Source organism: Gavialis gangeticus, unplaced genomic scaffold, assembly GCF_001723915.1.
Source record: "Gavialis gangeticus isolate Ggan-Ray unplaced genomic scaffold, GavGan_comp1, whole genome shotgun sequence".
In the NCBI taxonomy this organism is placed as follows: domain Eukaryota; kingdom Metazoa; phylum Chordata; order Crocodylia; family Gavialidae; genus Gavialis; species Gavialis gangeticus.
In genome coordinates, this window is record NW_017728992.1 from 2465413 (window position 1) to 2489731 (window position 24319).

The 24319-nt window shown below is 42.9% G+C and overlaps 1 protein-coding gene across 3 annotated transcripts in view; it reads right to left on the reverse strand.

The window, feature by feature from the left end:
* Positions 1-24319, reverse strand: part of FHOD3 (formin homology 2 domain containing 3) — a 783635-nt gene that overhangs the window by 158073 nt on the left and 601243 nt on the right. For all 3 annotated transcript variants that reach the window (XM_019520693.1, XM_019520685.1, XM_019520696.1), the window contains exon 11: positions 23124-23362. In XM_019520693.1, the coding sequence (XP_019376238.1) occupies positions 23124-23362 (239 nt within the window). The remainder of the gene's footprint in view (positions 1-23123; positions 23363-24319) is intronic.

A 24319-nucleotide genomic window follows, 5' to 3' on the forward strand; every position in this document is an offset into this window, starting at 1 on the left:
AGAGGTAAGTGGAGCTGTGGGGCAGGGCTGGGGAAGATGGTTAGGACTGAGGGAGTGGGGGGTGCTGCTGGCCCCGCAGGGGGCCTTTGCAGGCAAGCAATGCAGGGTGCAGTGTGGTAGTGCCCGCCATGTGCAGGCCACACACATGCTGCCCAGCCACCTGCCCAGGAGAGGGGGAGAGGGAGGCTGGCATGTGGACAGAGAACAGCTCCATGGCCGGCTCTGCAGCCACAGCGAGGGATGGGGCGGTGGGGCTTGGGCTTGCACGCGGTGGCTGCTGCTGCTTACCCAGAGGTCCATGATGGCAGTGACAGCCGCTGCCTATAAAACCTCCCGCTGCTGCCGCGGAGCTGTGCCTGGAGCTGTGTGGCTGGCTGCTGGGCGGTGGTGGCAGTGGCATGGTGGCCAGGCAGCACACAGCCATCCCCACCATCACCCTGCGCCACGCTGTGCTCCGGCCACTTGCCAGCCTCCCCCTCCCCCGGGCAGGTGGCTGGGCAGCATGTGTGCAGCCTGCACATGATGGGCACCACCACACTGTGCCCTGCACTGCTTACCTGCAAAGCCCCCCGCACAGAGAAGCACCCCTGCCCTCACCCCCTGGCCCTGCTCCCAGCTGTGATGTGCTGCCTGGGGCTGGCAGCAACCCCCACTCCCTCATCCCCCAACCATCTTCCCCAGCCCTGCCCCACAGCCCCCAAACCCCACTTACCTCTAGGATCCAGGGGTGAAGGGCATGGCACCGTGGTGGCAGCGCTTGCCCGCAAAGCCCTGCCACCCTGCATGCTGCCACCACCACCCTGCGCCGCCATGGAGCCATGCAGCCGGTTGTGGGGCATGCCACTGCATGCAAGCCCCCTGTTTCACCCCTCGGCCGGGCAGCATGTATGTGGCTCGTACACGGTGGTTGCCATCGCACTGCCATTGCTGCGCCCAGTGCCACTTGCCCACAAAGCCGTGCAGGTGGCTGTGGGATGGCAGAGTTGTGGTGGTGGCCTTTGTGTGCAAACCTACTGTCAGGCTGGCCGGTATGTGTGTGGCCCACAGAGTGGCATCCCTGTCCTCACCCCCTGTCCCTGCTCCTGGGAGTGGGCACAGGGGCACACTCCCCCCCTTCTTGATGTACTCCCCTAGCACCTTCCCTTTTCCCCACCCTGTCCTGCCCCTTCCCCCCCACAAACACTTACCTGTTGGGGTGGGTGTCAGTGTCTGCATGTGTGAATATACATTATATATCTTGAAGAGGAACCGGGTGAAATAATGGCAACAAAGACCAAAGAGTGAGTATCAATCAAGTTAAAATATGGGCTTACATGACTAAAACTAATACAGCATGTTCTAGAAACAACGCAACACAGCATACAGTGCTATAAAGCTCTTGAAAGGTATTATTAATTTATCTACAAATTAATATCAGCTGTGTAAAATCTACCTGTTTTCCCTCATCACCTCTGTTTCCTTTTCTTTTCCAGATGCTGGAGATTCTTCAAAGTCATAGGAGAAGAGGTGAAAAGGACTGTGTGGTACATAAGGCAATTTTTCTACTGTTGGAGATGCCTTTGGTGTAATGGATGCCGATGAATTTTGGTAGTTTGAAGACATGGATGCAGGTGAGGATGGTGATGAACAAATAGAATGACAGTATGAGACAGATGAATCAGCAAGAGAAGGTGAGTTGCTGGATGGACTCTTTGCTTTAGAGTGTGAGGGAGGCTTCTCAGCTTGGAAAACAGAACTCGAGACAGTCGAAGAATCAAAACTCTGTGAAAGGGTTTCACTTGCAACCTCCTGTGCATCTGGAACCTCACTGTAGGGGAAAGTGTTGCAAGGAAGAAAAGAGGGTAGGCAGAGCAAACAAGTAAAAAGGACATCAAAAGATCAAATAGTTAGGGGTGGTGGTGGAAGGGAGTCTGAAAGAGTCAAGCCAAAAAAAAGCTTCTCAAATGTAGCCTTTTACCATCACTTTAAAAAGCCAAGAAGCACCGGTCTTTGTATCCTAAAGGATAATGCCAAGGGTTTTCTGGGGATCAGAAAAAACTGAGAATGGAAGGGTTTGGCTGAGGAAGGGAAGGGATTTAATCCACAGAAATTCAGAGCTTGGAATCTAGTCTTTTCCAACTTTTCCACTACTGTTTTCTGTGCTATTTCGCAAGTGCAAGGGAAGCTGGTTTTTGCACCAGAGAAGTACAAAATAACCATACCTTACTGGAGCATCTTGCCCACAGAGCAGATCATTTAATATTCATTCTGTATGCCCTGTAATGCCCACTTATGTCATTATAATCTGGTAGTCTCATATGACATCACTTATATCAGCACATTTATTAAAGATGCATACATAAATGAACCAATTCATCAGTCTATCAAATCCCATTTTGGCATTAAAAGCAATAACACATCCAGCTGGTTGTTTATTTACGTCCTTCCATAGTGCTCATTCCTTTTATATTTGGGTGTCATTTATATAATTTATTCTGTGCAGAGATACCAGTAAAACAAATGGAATAGAAAAGCTCTTTGCATTGACCTGATCTATCCCACCCATACCAGGTTATTGTTAAGCTGTGGACACACATTCATTTGTAGCACTACAAAATGCCTCAGCACTTCGTAGCGCTATAAAAACAGAGCTCTATGCAGCAGGCATGCATGCAGAGGATCCTGCCTAGAGCAATACAAAGTTACTAGGAAGGCATTCAGCAGTGTGCTCTCCAGCCAGGAGGCAATAGGGGGATAATTTTTCCTCCCCCACTGTCACCCAGGGGAGCCTGCCAGTAAGCCTGATCAAATAGCCTGCCCTATGCCCTGTAGGCAGTGGGGTCTATATTTGACAGCTGCTGCTCTAGGACTCAGATTGGGCTCAGCAGCTATCAAAGATACCCCTGCCCCTCATTGCCATCCCCAGGAATAGCAGGGACAAGGACAGCTGCACCTCCAGAGACGTCAATGGCAGGGGTTGTGTTAGACAGCTGTTACTGCTTGTGGCAGAAGAGTCTGCCCTGTCTACTGATGCCACCCTACAGGAGCAGGAGCTCTTCACATTGCTTCTTCAGGCATCAGCTGCTTAGGCACCAGTCCTTGCTACAACACTGGTGATATCAAAGTCCCCACCACAGCTGTAGCTGTGTCAGCCACCACAGCAAATATAGCTGCAGCTCTGCTCTTCACCAGCTATCAGAGAGCCAGCTGGTATCCCTCCCTCCCTCTTGGAGCACTAAATGTGATATTTTCATGTGTTACATGTGGGGCTACAAAATGTAGCACCACAAAGATGTTTTTGCTCGAAATAAGAACTTTTTTGTGGCAGATCTGCCTTCTTTGTAGTACTTTAGCCACACTATTAGGTTTTAGTAGTGCATTTATACAGATGTATCTAGCACCACAAATGTAATGCCTGTCCACAACCTTACTGTGAAAGAGAAGGGCCAGGACCTTCTCTTGAGGAGCCATGGTATCTGCATTCATGCCAATCTGCTAGCTTTTGTGTTTGGAAGGTGTAGATGGTAATAGCAACCATGACCTATACTGGACCACTAGGTTAATTTCAGCTGCCCTAGACCTTTGTGATCCAACTATGTAGAGTGAGTACCCAGGCTGTGGGCGGGAGGAGTACACCTACCACAAAGCAACTAACATACACTACTGAAGTTCTTTATGTGGTGGCTAATCATTAAATTACAGGAGTCTGCATGAGAGGACAACAGGCTTTGCTAATATCATCCCTCTCTTTCACATTAAATCTGCTGTTGATTAATAGTGAAGACTCAAACTTGACTGGGCTAGAAGAATAAGCTTTAGTATTTTTGAGGCCAATGCTTCCACAACAGCAACACACTAGGTAAGCTGGAAACCCTCACCTACTTCACATGCTGTGCTTAATAGAAAAGACTAGCCTTAAACCAATATAGTTCCATTTTTCCTGACAAAATATTTTGAAACAACTTTCCCACTGCTTAGGTCATACAGGGTGCTTCTACAGGGTGCATTTACATGTGCACACCCATACTGTGCAGTAAATATGGACACTTACACTGACCTGAGTATAAATTTGATAACTGCATCACGCAGGTATCAAATTTATGCCCAATTAGTTACTGCATAGTAACACATGTAGATTTCTTACTGCACAGTAACACTGTGTATGTGGACTGACTTGGGACTAACTTTAGACCCAAGTCAGAGAACACACAGCGTTAATGCACTTTAATGCCTCCATGTATAGATACCGGCCAATTCCTGCTTATTGCACAGTAAACTTAAGCCAGCATGAATGCATGTGTAGACATACCCACAAGTTAGATAAACATGTCACAAACTTTATAAAACTCAACTCTTTCTCTGTACATAGTGTTGTCACAGATTCAGGTAATTTGCTAGGAACTCACTTTCTAGTTGTAACTTTAGGAATTGGCTTTGAGGAAATTATCACTTAATTTTATATTTTCAGGTGGCCACTGGCTAGATTTGCAGACTGGAAGACATTAATAACAACTTTACAATATTTTCTTTGGAATTGGCACATTAAACTGTTTCCTTTCCTTCTTCCATGCTGTAGAAGTCTGTATGAATGTGGTTGAGGGGGAAAAAAATCCAATCTCATTTTGCAGAAATGCAGAGCCAAACATTTTAACCTAAATCAAATGGCTGTCTAGAAGGGAGAGCATATTTTCTTTTTTCCAATTTATTTATTGGGACAAGGTTGCTATGGCCAAATCCACACATGCAGCAGAAATTCATGGAAAATTTTACATTTGAGAAAATATTTGATAGCTAGGCTGTTTATACATTCACGCATTCAGACACAAATGTGCACACATATAAAATGATTTGCATCTCTCAGGTTTGCCCCTGAGCATTTAAAAAAAATTAAATAAAAATTACAAAATAACCAGGAGGCAATCATTCAGAAACGGCATTATTATTTGTTTCAATAAATATGTTGATAAATATATGTAATTGTGAAATAAGCACATTTTTGTCTGTGATGATGGGTACTGGAGAAACTAACAAAGCAGCAGCAAACAGAGATGCCCCAACTAAGCAAAGTAGCCACCATTGCTTAGCTGGAAGGGATAAACTTAAGCACATGCTCAAAGTTTAGTACCTTGTTAAGCTCTTTACTGAATCTTTTCATTCGTCAGTTGTGATTTTTAATACAGTTTTGACTTGAGGTGAACAAGGGGTAATTAATATGTTGTCCATTGAGTTTTTATAATTAGCTGCATTTAAATAACAACAATGACACTGCAAATGCAAAAGGTTCCACCTGAGATAGGAACACATGTTAAAGGATGGAGAGGTACTATGTATAATATAAATCAGTGAGGTGAATCAATGCTAGAGCTTTGAGGTGAGATTGGGAGTGAAGGTGTGGGGGGACCGACACTGAATCCTGGTACCTGTCTTCAACCTGCCTATTGGCATCTTCCTCACCCTCATCCTCAGTATTAGGTTCTGTGACTGGCTGTTCCTCTTCCTCTTCTTCATACTCTTCCTCCTCTCTGACATCAACACAGGAAAGAGGCATGCAAAGGACAGGAAAGAGAGAAGGTGGAAGAGAAAATGGTATGAGATAGCCACAAAAAATCCAAGTCAATAAAGTTTGGAAAGGAAGGAAAAGCAGATGGAAATAGCTACAGTACTACACAGAAAATGATCAACTTCCAAATAAATCTACTAAGGAATGTGATCTTTAGAAAATTATATGCACTGCTTGTAGTGGTTAGATATTCAAATAACCAGGACAAAGACATTCACATTGACTTTTTCATTTATTATTATTATTATTATTATTATTATTCATTATTAAAATGGATTCTGCAGGCTTCCTAGGCAGCTACTGTATGGAGCAATGTTGGGAAACAAGTCATTTGCTGGTGTGCTACACCCACAAATATTTTTCCTTGTTGATGCCAAAGTGCAAATTATAATGCACTAAGTTTTGCCACTTTGACATTAGACACAATACACATGGTATCAAAATGGCATTGCACATCATAATATAAAAATGTAAATATTTTTAATAGCTAAGACCTCTACCAGAAAATTATGGTGTCAGTCAAAATTATAAGTAAGATAGACTTGCAAGAAATTAAAGAACTATTCGCACATAGCAAGATTTGACTTTTTAGATGCTGTTAAAAGACCTAACCATTAACAGAAAGTGGATAGCTGCTAGCATTGCCTAAAATTTACTGCTTTGACTCAGCTAGCAGGCTGGCAGATAAGAACTAAGAGTCACCATGTAAGTTAAATGAGAACTTGTTAGCTACATTATACTTCTCTCAAATAATATATTTAATGAATATTTAAAAAGGATTTTCTTTTGTGTTTTTACAGTCCCCTAAAAATTACAGAAGTAGATCCAGTCCTTCATCTGATTTACTTAAGATTTACTGAACATAATATGCAAGAAAGTATAATTTTCCTAAAACAGCATACAAATGTCACAAAAATGTGTAAGGTCCTCATCTTCTACACACTTTCTTAGCTGCTGGGTTTTTCTTTGTTTAAATGCAAACATGATAAAGGGTTTTCCAACATTTAAAATTAGGGTATTTGTGTGTCAGACAAGTAATAAATATTGAATAAAAGATCAACATTAGCAAGTTTTAAGTGAGAGGAAAGGATTTCTTAAGGTGATGTCTTTTATTGGACCAACTATGGAGCTTGGATAAAGTTAGACAAGGTTTTGAATGCAGGGCATTCTTCATTAGGTCCCTGATAACAATTTCTGGACCATCACAACTGTAACATCACTCTTACACTACCAAGTTTTTAGCAGCATTGTTCAGGCAAGGTACTACCACTTTAATATCACATATCTACCTATTACAGATCTAAAAATCAAATAACTTATCCTATGGAAGCAAAGGGCTATACAACCTGGGTCATTACTGTACTGTTAACTCCAATCAGCTTTACTAAGATGATTTTACCAAAGCCTCATCCAAGAGGAAAATGCCAAGGCACCCATGTCATAAAGGAAACATGAATAAAACATTACTATGCTAACTACCAAGTTTATGTTTTATGCATAAGTTTCAAGCGTCATGGATTTTCAAAAGAAGCTGCCCAAAGCGAGGCTCCCAAACTATTTCAAAACAAGAGGGAAAACCTGTTCTCAAAGGAATCAATGTGAAAACCCTCTTTGACTTCCCTGAATCCTAATTCATGTTCCCTGAGAGTTGTAGGGTGCTCTGTATTTATGCAAAACAAGACACTAATCAATGTCTAAAACCCTGACCCTTCTTTCAGTTCCATCTCATTCAGACACTGTGGTTTGACTGTATTGTAGGAAAAAGTAAAGAGCAAGTCTCCTCACATGCTATAGTTTGTGCAACTTCAGGGCAGGTCATTTAAAAATCAGATAATTGGCTGGGACTTAAGGTCACCACTCTTTGCACCTACAGGGAGTGCTGTAAACTGATAAGTCTGTTTGCAGTATACCTCTGGCCAGCATGTAACTAATAATGCAGACATTTTTCTATTGCTTCAAAATATCACATTTCAGATAATCTACACATGGACAATTCCTGTGGTAACTCACTTTGTTTTGTCTTCTTTATAGTTTACAATCAGCTATTAACACATATGCACTGGGTATTCATCCAGAGGTGCACATTTTGTAGGAAGTTGGCCTATCTTTCCAAACCAAAGACTTCTGCAGTGTTACTGACTCTATAGTATGTATTTCCAAAATGGGGGCAATATTAAAAGAAAATTAAACTCATTGCCAGGTGGACAGAGGAGCAAGCACATGCATATGGTAAACACATGCTCTCCATATCCTCCTTAATTTTCATTTTAGCCTCAGACAAGCATATAGCTCAACTAACCTTGGAGGCAGTCAGCACACCAGTGGTGAAATACAGTGAACTATGCACAGGAGGGGCCAAGGAGCTCTTGTAAGTGAACTTGCTTCCCTTCATCCCATTCTTAAAACAGATTTGCAAAATCCCATTCACATCTCTCTTCTTACTTATTTCATTCTAGAGATGTGCCAAAATTATGAGGCACCAAAACAGGAGAGGATGAAAAAAAAGAGGAGCCTGGGGTTTTTGATAATTTCTTGGGGGTTGGGTGAGAGCAGAGGGCAGAAATGCACAATATTTTTTGTGGTAGAAGGATGAATGGAAGAATGAGATTATTGGTCATCTCTGTCTTCTTTTTCCCCCCAAAATATCTAGTAATTGTGCAACAGCCTGAGAGGTCAAAACTTTTCTCCTTAATTGATGGTTTCACTTTTAAGATACTAGCCATAATATACTACATTACAACATTATATATGTGTGTGTGTAGACAATGCATCAATATGATTAGATAAAAGAAGATGATTCAGTAGAAATTTTAAGTGAAATTAAGTTGCAAAGGTCACCATACTTTTCAGCAGCAGTCTAGATAAGCTATCTAGTTCAGTTCAAGGCAAATGGTTATTCTTTATGGCTTTTTGCAGTTAACACTGACTAGCTTGACACGTTCAACCAATACTAATATCATCATTGGGTTGCCTAGGTTCCATGATAAGTGGGAGATTAGAAAGAGGGTAATTAGTGCTTTAAAAATAAATTCCAGAATAAATTATGCATACATTTCCAGTTTTAACATGGATTACTGTTATCCACCAATAGGGAAAAAAAAACTTTAAAGAGATTATTAGCAGTCACAGAAACTAATGGTCACTTAGTAGGGCACAGTTGTTGCTCACTGGTTTCCTTGACAAGAACCCAAAGTTAAACAGTAAAGTACTTACAGCCCCTTTAAGGTATGTGTAGGTATAAAGTTCAGTTTATAAAAATCCATCAGGGGAATCAAAAAGCAATCTAGGCAGAGGCTTTAAAAATAATAGATTATCCTTTTCCTTTTTTCTAATTAAAAAAAAAAGCTGAATCTGTCAGATTGTTCCTGTTGCTGACATTACATGACTGCTCAAATAAATATAATTTAAGAGATAAAAGCATAGAAGAAACTGACGAAAAAGTAAGAGTTGGGAGGCCAAACTGCAATTTGATTTGGAGGTAAAGACAAAGGAGCTAAGCAAGGGCCATAACACTCTCTCTCTCTTTCTCTCTCTCACACACACACACACACTTCTTGACATTTCCCTTACACAACCCTTTTAAGTCCAAGCTGTAAATATTTATTAGTGTAGTCCAACTTTAATGTCTGCATAGACTACAATTTGGTTAAGAAAAACCTCTGAGAGCTCCACTGACCTGGAAACCAAGTCTGCCAAATAGCCAGTCATTATTAGAAATATTAATACAGACAGAAAATAACAGTTCTGGGTTAAGGCTTTAAAAGCACGGTATTTGATTGTTCTAAAAATTGTGAGCGATTCTTTTTCAAGAGCTAGAAGCACCACAGTACCCTGTACTATATCACAAAGTCCTAGAGCCCAAAGATGAATAATATCTATTAGGTTACCTAGTCCACCCCCACACCAACACAAAAAATTGTTTCCTATACTAAAGAATTTAAAAACTATACCTGTCAAAATATAAATCTCTCAAACTCACAATGTTCCAACATGCAGTTTGGAACACAGGACCTTCTCAAATTCTCTCTTTCTCCCCTTCCCCCACAAGAAAAGTTTAAAGGAAGTAACTTGGAAAACATTTCAGTCTAAAAACATTCACACACACATGCTCCCTGCCTTCCCCCGCATCCATAGCAAAAAAGAATCATCAACATAGGATAGTATTCACTTTTCCTAAATAACAACAGAATTTTTCAAAGTAAGGTAAGGATTCTGGTCCAGCACAATCTGATCTATAGAAACTGGCAATAAGGTGCTTTTACAATAATACTCTCCCTCACCAAATCATTTGGACTGTGTGAGAAGTTTAAAAATAAATCTCATTAAATAATGATCACTAACAATCCTTGTTCAAAATTTGATTTTTATTTTTATGGCCTGACTTTGATTTGGTTTGACTCTTTTGGGAGCATCCACACATACAGGCATGTGAGCTTGCAGCAGCTCAAATAGAAGTGGTGCAAATTTGAGCTGGGGCTATTTGCCTCAGTGCACATAACTGAACATGCACTTCAATGTGGGGCAAATTGTGCCACTTCTGGCAAAATAACCCTCCCTGGCTCCTACTGGATCTGCAGCCAGGGGGAGCTACAGCCTCGGGCCAGCACCTGTGCTGGCTGCAGCAGTATAAAAACCTGCCCTGTGCTGGCCCCAGCAGTATAAAAAGATCCCCTGGCAAGCTGCTCGGGGTACTCATTCTCAGGAGCTTCTGGGGGCATAGCTGGGGCACCTCAGTGGCTGAGCCTGTACTCCACCCTCATCCCATGAACCACTGGGGGCCTCAGCTGGTGGCTCCTCCATATAGCCATCACTATGGGTGCTTATGTGGTGAGCTTCACAGACACCCTGTCTTCTGCCTCTTCTGCAGGCAGAAGGAGACCATGGCGCACATGACCCTCGAGTGCGCCAGGCTGCAGCCCCTTCACCTCCACCTCCAGAACCTCTGCCTGAGGTTTTGGTTGAACTTCACCCCCCACCTTTTTATTTTTGGGTACCCCACCTGTGGCCCCACCAATCCCAGGACCTCCTGGTCAACCTCCTCCAGGCTCTGTACCTGACCAGGAAGGAGGCTCCGGAAGGTGCCTGGGGACTGCAGGGCTGCTTTCCTATCACTTGCCTGTGCCTGTTTCTGGGCACAGCAGCACTGGGCAGCGTCCACTGGCTCCTTGGATGCCTTTGAGGACTGGTGGGTGCAGCCTGGGGGGCTCTGCTTGGTGTCCCCCTCAAGCACACTTATTTTCACATTTTGACCCTTTGACCCACACAAAACTCCTGTCCTGTTTTTTTCATTAGTTGTCTCAAGAATTTAGTTGCACCACTCATACATTAGCTCCACACAGGGTTACTAGTTAGCCAGGTGAGCTTAAGAGCCCATGATATGAGTGTTACAAATAGACAAGAGCTTCTGGGGGCCCAGCCAACTAGTACCTGGGGACACTACCTCTCTCTTTTGCCAGCTGGACTGCTGAAGCAGCCCTGAGAATTCCCTGCACCCTCTACCCACTGGAGCAGTCTGGCAGTGGGGGCTGCTGCCTGGTTCTGACCCGCTGCCACCCGCAACAGCATGTGGCCCCAAAGCTGCACACCTGCCAGACCTGGATGAAGACTGCATGGACATTGGAGGCATCTGCTCCTTTGGGCCAGCTGCCAGTCAGCTGTGGTAGCCTAGTTAGCCTCTGTGCAGCACTACTGCCATGTGTGCTACTGCCTGGCCATCTGGGCAGCTATTGCCTGGAAGATGTTCTCAGGGTGGTGGCTTGCTTTGAACTGTCAAAGCATGTCCTCCTGGCCACTTGGGGCCACCTCCAGCTGGGTCCTGGGTGCCAGCTCTGAGCAGGCTCCTCTGCCTGGGTCCTGCCACTTGCCTCACTAGCAGGAATTCTGGTGTTGCCTATTTAAAAACTGCAAAATCCCTGATAAAAAAAACCCCAAAGTCACTCTTTAAAATACCCCAAAATCCATGTTCTTCCACAACTAAAACAAAAGACCACTAGAGAGATCAAATCAGCTGGACAATGTTTTATTGATATATTTACTATTTTAAAGCAATTTGGAAGCCTACCAGTGCCACTACTGTCATAATAAAATAAATTCCAAATATCTAAACAGTTTGGCATTGACTTTTGGATTTTCTGTCATGGAAAAATCAGAGCCGCTCCTACCGACTTCGCTCACCAGAATGTTCAGCACTGAGCAGAACTGATATGACAGTGCCCCTGCCCTTGCCCCCTGCCCCTCACTCTCAACCCACAACCTGCCTCCCACCCCAGTCCCCTCACTCCTGACCACAGGGCCAGTTATGTGGGTGACGGGTTTGTGGGGGTGACTTGGGGGGTATGGGGTTTGTGGGTGGATTGTGGTGGGACTGTGGGTGTGGGGAGGGCATATGGGGGAGTTGCTCAGGAAGGGTGGGTCCCTGTCCTCCGCCAGGCACAGCTCCCCCACACAGTTTACAAAATGCTACCCCCAAAGGGCCATTGGTACAAATGAACCAAAACTGATCCAACTTTCACATTGCTTCATCTAGTGCTAAAGCTGAAGCAACCAGAATGTAATTAGAATGTAATGGCTGCTGCTCTTTTGAAACATTCCCTTCTAAAAATGGCTACAAAAGTGTGCCTATACCCTTATTCAGCACTAATTCAGCTCTGAATAAAATCAATAACATTTAAGAGCAATGACACTTTAAGCTGAACTCTTTTTCTTCTAATTTCTATGTGCTTGATCCAATGAACAGGCCTTAAGCCTGAGTTTTAAAAGGTGGACCCTTGTTGGCCACATGGTCTGAGAAAAATATTTTGAGAGCCAAGCTATGAAGCCTCTAGATTAGTGGTAATAAACGTGGAGTCATACTAAGTTCACTGTCTTACATCATAGTCTACTACTGAATGGTCAATGGTGAAGCTAGGGAAACAAAGTTAAGTTACAGGGTGTTATCCACAGTTATAACTCTTGAGAAAAACCAAAGGTTTAAAACCTAAGATTTAGCAGGCAAGTTCTCTTCATTCTAGGTTTTTTTTAATTATTCTATTAAAATGTTAATTATATATCAGTGAAGTGACTCCAAGCCATGTCCCCTAACATTAGATATTATAACTGTGGGTATTATATATTCCAACTTTATCTTTAAAATGAAATATTAGTGCTGGTTTCAAGGCATATACTTTACTTTTGTTTTAGATATTTTTTCCCTTCAAATATCAGTCCTGCTTTCCCTCTCACACAGTACTTGGAAAGCTGCTTTCCTGAACTCCTTACAGGTGAATAAATAGAAAATGAAAAATGTTCCATCAAGGAGAGGACTTTACAAGTCATGGTGGGTATAATTTTAGTTCTTTCCAGGAATGCTTGTCATTGTCATAAATTTATTACTCAAATTCCACTTTCATAAGTTAAACACTATAGTTCATAGTCAACTGCCTTCAGACCTTATAAAACAAACAAATGCTTTGAAGCACCTCCAGTTTTTAAAGAGTTCTCTTTTCCTCCTTTTAAGAGATTTCCAACATGGCCTTGCCCTTCACTGATGGAACAGGTTCAGTTAGCTTTATGTGCAAGGATAAGGAATGAAAAATTGCCAAAACTTCAACTGATCAAATTATGATGCTAGGAAAAAAGATAGGTTCTGCACAGAGGAACAAAATCCCCATGTAACTTATACTGCTTTAAACAGTAATATAAATTCCATTGGTATCTGGAAAGGATAGGCATGCATTTATCCAGGGGTACTTATATGAAGTAGGCAAACTTTACAGTGCCTCACACTAGAGGGTGAGGTCAAGTAATGGCTTGTTTGCCTTGAGCATACTGAAAAGTATGCACAGGTTATTCTTGTAGTTAATAAGCATTGTTTATGGGCTTGGACAGATGTTCAGTTTTTCCAGGGAGAGTCTCAGCTCTCTCAAGAGAAACCATGAGAATACAGACGTTTGTAATGTTTCTCCCAGAGTAGAAGTGGCCACTTTGGGAGACAAATACTTTGGGAGCAACCCAAGTAAAGTGGTTCCTTGAAGACTCTCTCTCAGGAAACAGAACATCTCTACGGACAGCAGACATAGGGCTATCTGCTGGAATCCCAACAGTGGCGATGCGTAGGGGATACATGGGATGCATATGCACTCTCTGAGAGCACTGGTGCACCCCTTTAGGCACGCTTCCTGCTTAGGTGATCGGCAGTGGGGGCAGGCAGGAGAGCCGGTGCCCCCCAGTGAGCGCCAGACATGGAGTGGGAGCGCCAGATGTAGCTCCGTGGATGCTTCTGGGAGCAGCGTAGCTGCTTCCCGGTCAGTGACTTTTGCCACAAGGAGACCCCCCCCCAGTCGCTGAGGTGCCACGCCTGACTAAGGTGGCACCAGTTGCCTGTGAATCAATACTTTGCTTCTTTCCTCCTCCTCCTCCCACAGGGACTGCTTTGGGCTGGAAAAGCCCCGTGTGAAGCACTTAGGAGGTGTGTTCTGCTCCAGACTTTTTCAGCGGCTTGGGGTCCACTCGGGACAGATAGGAACCAGCCTACCCAACCCCTCCCCCACATACAAGGGTAACTCCAGCCCTGGCAGCATTTAAGTGCTGGGAAGTGCAGGTCCCCGGCCACTTGCAGCTGGGCTGGAACACAGGGTGCTGACAGGTGTACAGCACCTTGCTGTAATGCATGGCACTTCACAGGAAGCACCATGAGTTACAGCAGCGGTTCCCAATCCATGGTACACATACCACCAGTGGTACTCAGACAACTTGTCAGTGGTACACATTACCAGTGCATGACTGTTGAGTGTTACAGGTGCCTGATTGTGTGACAAACCACCACATCTGTTAGTGCCTTCAATGCAAAGAGTTTAGGGAGGAGAGCTCTGTACATGGGAGAGGCACAGACCCACCCACTTCCTCACCTAACGTGGCAACTCCCTTCCTCCTTCCTTGACCTAGCAGACACCTGCAGGGACTACAGCACTTTGTTCTGGGAAGCACACCTCTCTGACTAGAGAGGAGACAAATATCATCGGAGAGAGACAGGGAGCAGGGATTTTGAGCCAGAGTCCTCAGGGCCTAATAATACCGCACAGTAGCATATTAGTATTGTTGGTGCTGTGATGTGCTACTGCACAGTATTATTTCGCTACTGCACAGTAGCATCACTTAAAAGGTGTTCACTGGCACTACTGTTGAATAACTATAGCATCTCATGTAGATGTACCCAGAGTGTCCCAAAGTAACTAATTGTTGTCTGCCTGCTCAGCTCATATGGTACCATTATAGACCAAAACATCCTAATGAAGGCACAATTATTTTCTTATATAATTGTGCTGTAAGTGTGTTCCATAATAACTATTTTGGCAATTTAAAAAATGACAGCTAAGAAGTAAACAATTAACTTAAAATAAAAAGGAAGTCTAATAAATTCAGTAACATACCTACATGTAATTATTCACTTTAAAAGTCCTAAGTAGATTATTTTAAAACAGTTCACATATAAGTCTCCTATAAAACATTGATGGGACTCTGCTTAACTCCTGATAAATTTTGTTTGTGTAAATCTACTTCCAGCTTCTCACTAAGCCTTGCTGACAGAATTCAGAAGTAAAAATTGCTGGGGTAGAACATTTTCTTTGTGCAATACTAATCAAAGGGAAACACACAGTCACATGTTATGGAAGATGCTCATCATCACGATCATTTGAAAAATGAAAAGGAGGGGCTGTTCTGATTTATAGCTGCATATGCATTGGTTCATGAAGAGCACTTGTTGCATGAGAAACACATTGAGAATTGCCAACCATATGTCTTTAGTGCCTTTAAAAAACTGACATTATGAGACGCAAACCCAGGGAACAGCCATTTCTCTTCTTAAAGGTCACATGATCACAACCCACTAAAAAACTGGTGCAAGAACAGAAAATGGAAATGATAGTGTAAAATCAGGCCATTCCTTAAACTTTCCTTTAAGTCCATGCTGGTGTGGTTAGAAAAAGCTACTTTCATAAATATTACACAGACGTACAATGGAAAGCAGTTAATTATTTAAAAAATAAAATAGATTTTAAGACTGAATTGAGACTAGGGCAGAAAAAACACATATGATAGCATCATTCAGTTATCATAAATGTCTTATTTGAATAGGAATAAAAGGTTCCCAAACTTTGTTCATCTCACTTCTGTACTAATAATGCAGACACATCTACTATGAAAGGAACTTGTGAACTGGAGATGAAGCAGTGTCTGGCTACCCCATTAGTCTCAAGTTTTTCAGTAATTTTACTTAATCGTACTTAAGCTGTGTTCTGTTCTCCTTGAAAATCACAGTAACAGATAAAAGATTTTGGCCTGTATTTTTGTTTAGACCACAAATAAAAAACCTTTTACCTTTTAAGATAGTTCCTAAAATGATGAAAAAGATCTGCAAGTTCTCCATTTGGTTGCCCTTGAAAATTACAGTGAACTTTTCCTGAATTTAAAGCCAGCCCGCTCTTTATTAAAGCAGAGTAATTTCACTGACTTCAGACAGGCTTTCTGGATTTAGACTATTGCAAATGAGAAAAGAATTTGGCCACTATTGTATTTTCTGCTTTATGGCTACCATAGTTTTTTTGTTTTTTTGGAAGACTTACTTCCTTACCATTGCAGTAAATCTTATCTGTTGACATAAAGCAGATGACTGTGGACAACCTATTTGATGTGGTAAACAAAGCCAAAGTCATTGCCAAACCATCTGATTGAGTTTGAAAGAAAAGAAACATGAATACTGTGGGAAGGAGAACTCGGGGCTTGGAGCTTGCAGTGATTTTGGTAATGTAGTCCAAAAATAACCAAGAAGAATATTGCCTAAAAGGAAATACAGTACAGTATGTGGGTCTGATTCCAATTTCCCAACAGTGTAAATCAGAAGTAGCTCAACTGAGTTAATCCACTGTAAAACCAGACACCAGAATCAAGCCCCATAGGTACAGATAACTACCAGCAAGACAGTTACAGTAATGTTAAGATTTAGAGAGTTGAGGTGAATATTGATAACATTTGTTCTATTGGGGAAGCAAATGTTGTGGAAGGGTCTCCAAGGGAAGAGGTGGAAGCCTCACAGCTCATGGTATTTTATAATTAAATTAGACCAAGAACACCAAAATATAGACAGTAGGTAACGATCCTGCACTTGTCATGGGATGGATAATTGGCCTGATCCAGTGTCAAAGAATATCAAAAGGCAGTTTTTCCACTGGGCACTGGATCTGATCCCACAGGCCTTTTCCTCTTGTAATTTCCATGAGTTGAATTACACAGGAAGGAAAAGAAGGCACCATCAAGCTGTAGTGGCTGGAAATATTACGTCTGCAGAGTTCAGGAGCTGATGCTTCCATTCTGGAAAGAGCATGCAAACGTGGCTTTTGATATACATTTTTACAGATGTAACATGTCTCCCTTAGTACAACACTGCTGGTATTTTTCAGTGTGGGGAGCAGAGGTGGGACTATAGACTCAGAAAAAACATGGATGAAAACTAATGATTTTTTTAAAGTTATTTTCTTATTTAAAAGATCCACCTTTCCTCTTAAATGAAAGATGTTTAATATAAATTTTGAAATTGTGATATCTGAAGTTAAAGGATAAACTTACTATATCATCTAATAAAATAATATAAGCAAGCAAACAAATAACAATTGTCTGTCAATTACTCTTTCTCAACATTTAACGATACAAAGGTTGCTGACACTTTTTTTTAAAATATTGTATATAAAGAATCAATGGGAAACACGTCTTAAACTTCTGAGGTCAATCAAGCTTTATAAATGAGACAGTCTTCTATACTGTATTACATACTTATATTTTTCTAAAAGTAAGGACTTTCAGCTTGTGATCTGTGCAAAAATTATTGCCTAAATCACTTTTGGTTTTGGTTTAGGTAAAAGGTGCAAAAAGCATATTTTCTAGCGCTGTGTGAAACAGCACCATTTCATTTTGACTTCCGTTTTGAAGGGACAGTGTTTCATTTAACTGTTTCAAAGCACTGTTCTGTTTTGTTTCATTGAGACTGTTTCATTATTTTGACACATTTTGATGTTTTGCCTATAGGTTCTAATGGGGAATCATGAAAATGCCTATAACTTTGTCATTTCGTGCCTGATTTGGATGAAAATTGCAGGGACAGTAGCCCTGTCTGCGGGCATGAAGTCATGAAAATGCCTATAACTTTGTCATTTTGTGCCTGATTTGGATGAAAATTGCAGGGACAGTAGCCCTGTCTGCGGGCATGAAGTCTGCTGAGTTTCAAGGAAATAGGTGCAGGACTTTTTGTGAAACTGCACCTCAAATTGTTCAAAGCAGAACTAATATCACTTGCTGACAGCGGCAGCTTGCTGTCAGCCCGCACACAGATTCTAGGGCCATGTCCCCTAGGAGTAGTCTGGCACAGCCCCGCAGCCCTCCCGGGGAACATGGGCCCCCAGATCCACATGTGGGATGACAGCAAGCTGCCGCTGCTGGCTGGGGCCAGTGCCAGGACTGGGTTCTTCCTGGTGCTTGGCATGGGCTGTGCCAGTCAGACTCGGGTGCCGGTGCTAGCCCCAGCTGGCAGTGGCAGTCTGCTGTCATCCACATGCTCTGCAGCCTGTGAATGCGGAGCTTTAAAAAAAAAATAAAGCTGCACACTCACCAGCTTTGGCAGCAGCGACTGGGGCCCCTGAGGGCTTGTGGTAGAGCCCCCCCACAAGCAGCGCAGGAGCAGTGGGTATTCCCCCCACCCCCACCTGGCATCCGCATGGCAGCTGCACTATCACACAGGGACTGGGGAGCTTAGCCAACTCCACCTATGATTCTCCAGCTCTCTGATCATTCCCCCAGCTCTTCCTGGGGGGCACAGCCCCCAGATCTGCCTGTGGGGTTTCAGCAGGCTGTTACTGCTGTCTGTGTAAATAGCCCAGAGCCACTGCCATCCCCAGCTGGCAGTGACAGCCTGCTATCATCCAGCATCAGCCGGGGGCCCACCCCCTGGGAAGAGCTGGGGGAAAGATCAGAGAGGTGGGGAATCGAACCGGGAGCTAGATGTCAATATCAGAGGAGTCCTTCCCCCTCCCTCTCCTTAGTTTCTGTTAAGCAGCAAGCAAGCCAGCTTTGAAACTTTTGAAATGTTTCGAGTGCCCTCATTTTGTTTCAAAGCTGCTTTGAAGCCTTTCATTGCATTTCAATTTCGCTATTTCGAGCTCAAAACGAGTCAAAAGAGCTTCAAAACGAAACACCTATCAAAATTTCGCAAAGCCCTAATGTGTTCTGCATTTGGACTACTTCAGTGGTGCTCAATCTTTTCCCCCCGCTAGGCCATATAGATGATGTCCTCTCTGCTCATGGGCCAAATCTGGCTGGCATAGAGGGATCCAATCTGGCTGCGCATGGCAGGGTGGTAAGTGGGGGCTGCCAGGCCCCAATCTATTTGTGTTGGAGGAAGGGGGCATGGCTTGAGCCTGATCCAGCCATGTGAGGGAGGGGGCATGGTCTGCCCAGTCTAGCCACATGGGGGGAGAGCATGTGGCACAGCCCTGATCTGGCCATATGGGGGAGGGGGAGTGGCTCTACTCCAATCCGGCTGCACATGGCTTGGGAATTTGGCAGTGGGAGAGGTGGCAGTATTAATTGCTACTACTCTCCTACCACCAAATTTCCTCACTTGCAGGGCATCCCACAGGCTGGATGTCATGGTTCTGTAGGCCTAATTTGGCTTGTGGGTCATGGGTTGAGCAGCTTTGAACTAATTCATTCAAAGAGTTGAAGCAGAAAATATGAGTTGAAAAAGTAGGGCAGTCCCTGGATATGGACAAACATGCTTTTTATCTGCTTTAAAAGAGGAAGGAGAAGATGGTGCTTAGAGAATGCAGCAGCTGTTAAAATCTAATTTATGTATACCTTATTGTGTATCAATCCTGCCTCCTGACAGCTTATATTTGTATCCTTTGATATCACTACATTTTTACATCTGTCTGTACCTTAAGCAGCCTGCACAGGGAAAACTGAAGTTAGAAGCTAAAAGGCCCGGAATGTCTAGATGTCATTTTGGCATTATGCAATGGAGGTTATACATTTTGGAACATCAATGTACCTTGAAAAAACAGGGTGTGAGCAAAGCACACAATGTGCAGGAGCATCCTGTGGATTTCAAACCCTCATTTAATTGTTAATTTGTCTTTTGGCAAATATTTTGACATTCAGTTAACCAGGCAGCCCCTCTGCATATCCAGAAACAGATGAAATAATATTAATGAAGCATTGGCATAGGTAAAATATCCTCTTAAGAAGGTAAGCTGAAAGTAGACCACCTCACTAATGCAGCCAGAACTGGTGCTGAGAACTATCTGGTTTAAAGTATTTACAAGACCGACACTAAAGCAAGCATGTAGTATAAAACCAGGCCAGAAAGGAGATGAAGACAGAGGTCATTAGAAGGCAGCATGTTGGGAATCAGGATAGAATACTGTGAGATAATGTTATTTTTCCTTTTGGCTGTTATGCATTCTCCAGTTCCTAGAAATTAAACATAGAAAACAAAAGGGCAAATGCAAAAAGGTTTGAAAAATCTGAAGTGTAGCAACCCCAGAAGTGATTCGTCAGTGTGTTTGTCTTTCTTTAACCATACAGGAAGACTCAATTCAGGATCATTGCAGAGTTAAAGCAGTAAAATGAAAATTATTTCTTCTATTTAGTCAAAATGCATCTCCCTAATGAACTGTTAACACCTCCTGCATGTGCTTTGACAAAGGGTCTCTGGCCATACCAGTAGTGAATAAAATAGAGCCCAGAACCATGCAAGACATTCCATGCAGAGCTGCTGAAGTCCCAAACTGTACTCACATTAAAGATGCTTTAAAATCAGCCTCAAATACATTGTCATCCTTCTCATTGGCCTGTAACACCAGGGGGCTGCCAGGCTTGAAACCTCTACAGATCCAGCCAATAAAATGTAACAAAAAACAAGCATGAATGAGATGTCAGATGAAACAATGGAATGGGGATAAATCCAATGGGCACTCAGGATTATGAGCATCTATTATGCTGAATGTGAGAAGATGCAGTCTATGATATGAGAGTATCCTCTATTCTGAAGAAGAGATCTTTTGAATAGATACTCAACATTAGGTCCTATAGGTAGGAAGCTTCCTACAGGATGAGTGGACTCTTAGGCTAGGGACAGACATTACACATAAATTGGTTTAAGTGATCAGAAACTGGTTGAAACCTGTAACAGAACAGATATTCAGGGCACATAAACCAGTCTGAAAATGGCTGAAACCAGTCTGAGATAAACCTGGTTGAATGTAGTATCAGACGTAACTGATTTGGCTCAAACCGATTTATGCAATGTCTGTCTCAGACTCCTTGCTGGTTTAAGATAAACCAGACTCCCCCAGCAATGAGGATGCTCTCTGGGCTGCGCTGGGCAGGGCTCTCTGCTCCACAGCACAGCTGACCCCTTCCCTCTGTTCCCCCTGCCTGGCTTCCCCCTGCCCTACCCCCACCCCTCGCTGCTTAAGGAGGAAATCCCCTCCTCACCCCCTCCCATATCCCACAGCATGGACCCCAGCCTCATGGACCCCAGGCATGCTAGCTTGTGCAGAAGTGTGTATGTCTCTAATTTCACTGGAACAGGCAGACAGAACAGTGACTGCTTAGGGTTGTTTGGAGCTAATCAACAGGTCAGCTGGTAAAGGGTTTAAGAAGAGTTTGAAGTAATGGAGAGAGGCTATTGTTTTTCTGATCCGGTGATAAACATTGTTATCAGGCCCCTGCTGGCTTGCTTGCCTGTCAGTTTGCTGCAGACAGTATAAAAAACCAGGGAGGGAGATTGAAAAGCCCAGTATCATCAACAGATGCATGCACTTCCCACCCCCTCCTCCCCTGGCCTCAGAGTGCTAGCATGGGGGTGGGGTCTGGCAATACTCCCACCCCTTGAGCAGCGAGTGGGGAAAAGTCTGGGATGGTGCAAGCAGACCTCCCTAATCAGAATGTCCTGCCAGGGCCTGACCATGCTACCCACCCTCAGCTCAGCACTGTGCAAGAGAAGGAAGGGCTGCTCTAGCGTCCCTTGGCTTCTAGCCAGAGCCGCTGCAGGCATGTGCCTGAATTTCCTAAGTCCAGAGAGAATTTCTGTCCGGTTACAAACTGGTTCAGCCTAGCCAGGTTAGACTAACCTGCAAAGCTTGAATCAATTCAGGCTCAGGCTTTGTGAATGTGTGTCCCTAGCCTTAAAGCTTCAAGACCATCTATTGTGGTTTTGATCAGAAAAACTTAAAATTCCACAAGCAAGAAGGTGAATTTTTTTGGATGTGTGCATTCATTTGCATGCTTCATGAAACAACTTGCGCCTCATTTTCAGAGGTGCTGAGAGCGAGATACATGGTTCCTCCCCCGTCCCTGAAAATGCCTTGTCCAAACCAAATAGAATGGTTTAACAAAGGAAATTCATACACCCATAGGCTTTCATTTTTATCTCAGTAGCAAGAAATAGTGCAGAGCAGAGACATAACTAGCAGTGTTCACACATCCTGGGCAAAACCCTGTCAGAGTGAAGTGGGTGGAGGGCACCAGGCCCCCGTTTTACCTGCTGTTGGGAATCAAAGTCCACGGCTGTTGCTGCTGTGGCACAGTCTGCCTGTCCTCACTGCTGTTGCTACAGCAGGACTGCAGTAACGCTAAACCCAGACGTTGCTACTGTTGCCGTAGAACATTCTCTCCGTAAGGCCACCATTCTGGCACCCCGCCTGGTTTGGCACCCAGTTTGTGTCCCGCTTACCCACCCTAGGGTAACACTATTGGTGCAGAACATTTTCTAGGCAGGACTGACCAGTTAGCTTTGACTGACTCTGTGCCACCAACCCCTTCCCCAGATGGCCGTTATTTCACTTTTATTAATTATTAAATGTAATATCAGGTGCATTGCTTTCAATTGTTCATCCTTGAAAGAAAATATTCATTTTAGAATGTAGCTTGGAAAAAGAAAATGTCACAGCAAAACTCATTCCAAAACACACACCAAAAAATGTTTGCACCAACACAACAAAAGAAATCTTGAAAGTTACAATTTCCCTGCTCATAGAGTTGGAATCTTCTACTAAATGGATATCTATATATAGGCTGACAAGTCTGTCCATGTATTACAGTAGACAAAAAAATCTATAAAAAAGAGTTCTACCCTCTGAAGTTTCTTTCTGATGCTGTTTGTATCTATTTCTTGGGGAAAATGATGATAAAGAGCTTGAGAATGTATTCATTTTATAGATTTCTTTGAAAGTTTATGTTTTTCTGAAGATTAATAAAATATGGCACTGACAGGCACGTATTCCTTGCTTGAATTCACAGGAAGGATATGCATATAACTGTAAGGATGGAACAAATGCACCTAGTATTCTACAGAGCTGTCTTTTAAATCGCCAGTAGTTTTTTGCTTTTCAGCTCAACAGGCATTTCATCAAGAGAAAGTCAGAAACAGAAAAAAAAGAACAGAGGAAACACAATATAACTAAGAAATATAGCATGATCATAGTCAATAATGTTAAATGAATGTAATGGAAAGGTGCAATAAGAATTGAAAAACCTTCCTGCCTAAGCCACTTACTTCTCACTAAGATCTTCAATGTGCTGACCGTGGCCTAACATGAAGTTTGGACTCATCTGGCTGCAGGGACTTGCAGGAGCAGATAAAGTGCTCTTGACATTTTGGACTGAATGTCTCCGGCTTCTTCTCCGTTCTAACCCCCTTCGTTCACTAGAGCCAAGACTAGCTCTTCTTCTGTCCCTGCGGCCACTGGGTGGGGGTTCAGCATTCTCATCTCCATCCTCATGCCTCAGCGTCATCTGAAAGGAGCAAGGAGTGAGGCTTTCCACATGTCTTTTTACATTTCATATGTTCACATGTTTAAAATACTCTTGCATTTTAAAAATTAGTCTGCAGCCATATCTCATCCCTAACCATCATCACTCATCACTCCAAGTATGACTCGTTTCTTTTGGCTACGAAAAGTTGATGACAGGATCATATACATGCATAATATTCCTCTTACAATCACTGTTCCAACAACTGTTCCTCTTTCATTGCTAAATACTTGTCTAGGTGATAATATTGTCATTATATATAGAGCCCTCTCATCTAGACAAGGGTTTTGCAAAAGTTTCATCTGGGGTTTCCAAAGGAGCCTAAAGGAATTAGATGCTTAACTCCCAATATTTCAATAAGACTTGGGAACCTAATCCTTTGAAAATCCTTGCGTGAAATTGTGGCCTTACAGAAATAAATGACAAAATTCATATTGACTTCTACAGAGTCAAGATTAAACCCTCAGTCTCTAGACATTAATGTTCACATCACCAACAAAGTCAAGCAGGTATTATCATCATCTTCCATCTATAATATGAGTCTTAGGGAACCCGTTTTATAGACGGTAACATTGAACCTCAAAGTAATTGATCAGAAGTCCAATAAGAAATTTGTAAGAGAACTGAGAACAAAACCCACATCTCTTCACAGTCAGTCATACCATTTGATTTTTCCTGCTCTGGCACATAGATATATAAAGGGCATATTAGAGAAGTTACATACCATGTACTACTTCTGATCTTTACTAATGCTGCTACAAAAGGAACACACTTAGGGCATTTTTACACGTGATCCGGGAGGCATGGGGGGCACTTTAATTAGGAAGCCACACTAATTAAAGCACCCGAGCATCACATGTATCAGTGTCCCCACGCTGAAAAATGGTGGTGGGGCACTTTGAATAAAAGCTTATCGAATGAACTTTAGTTCAAAATACC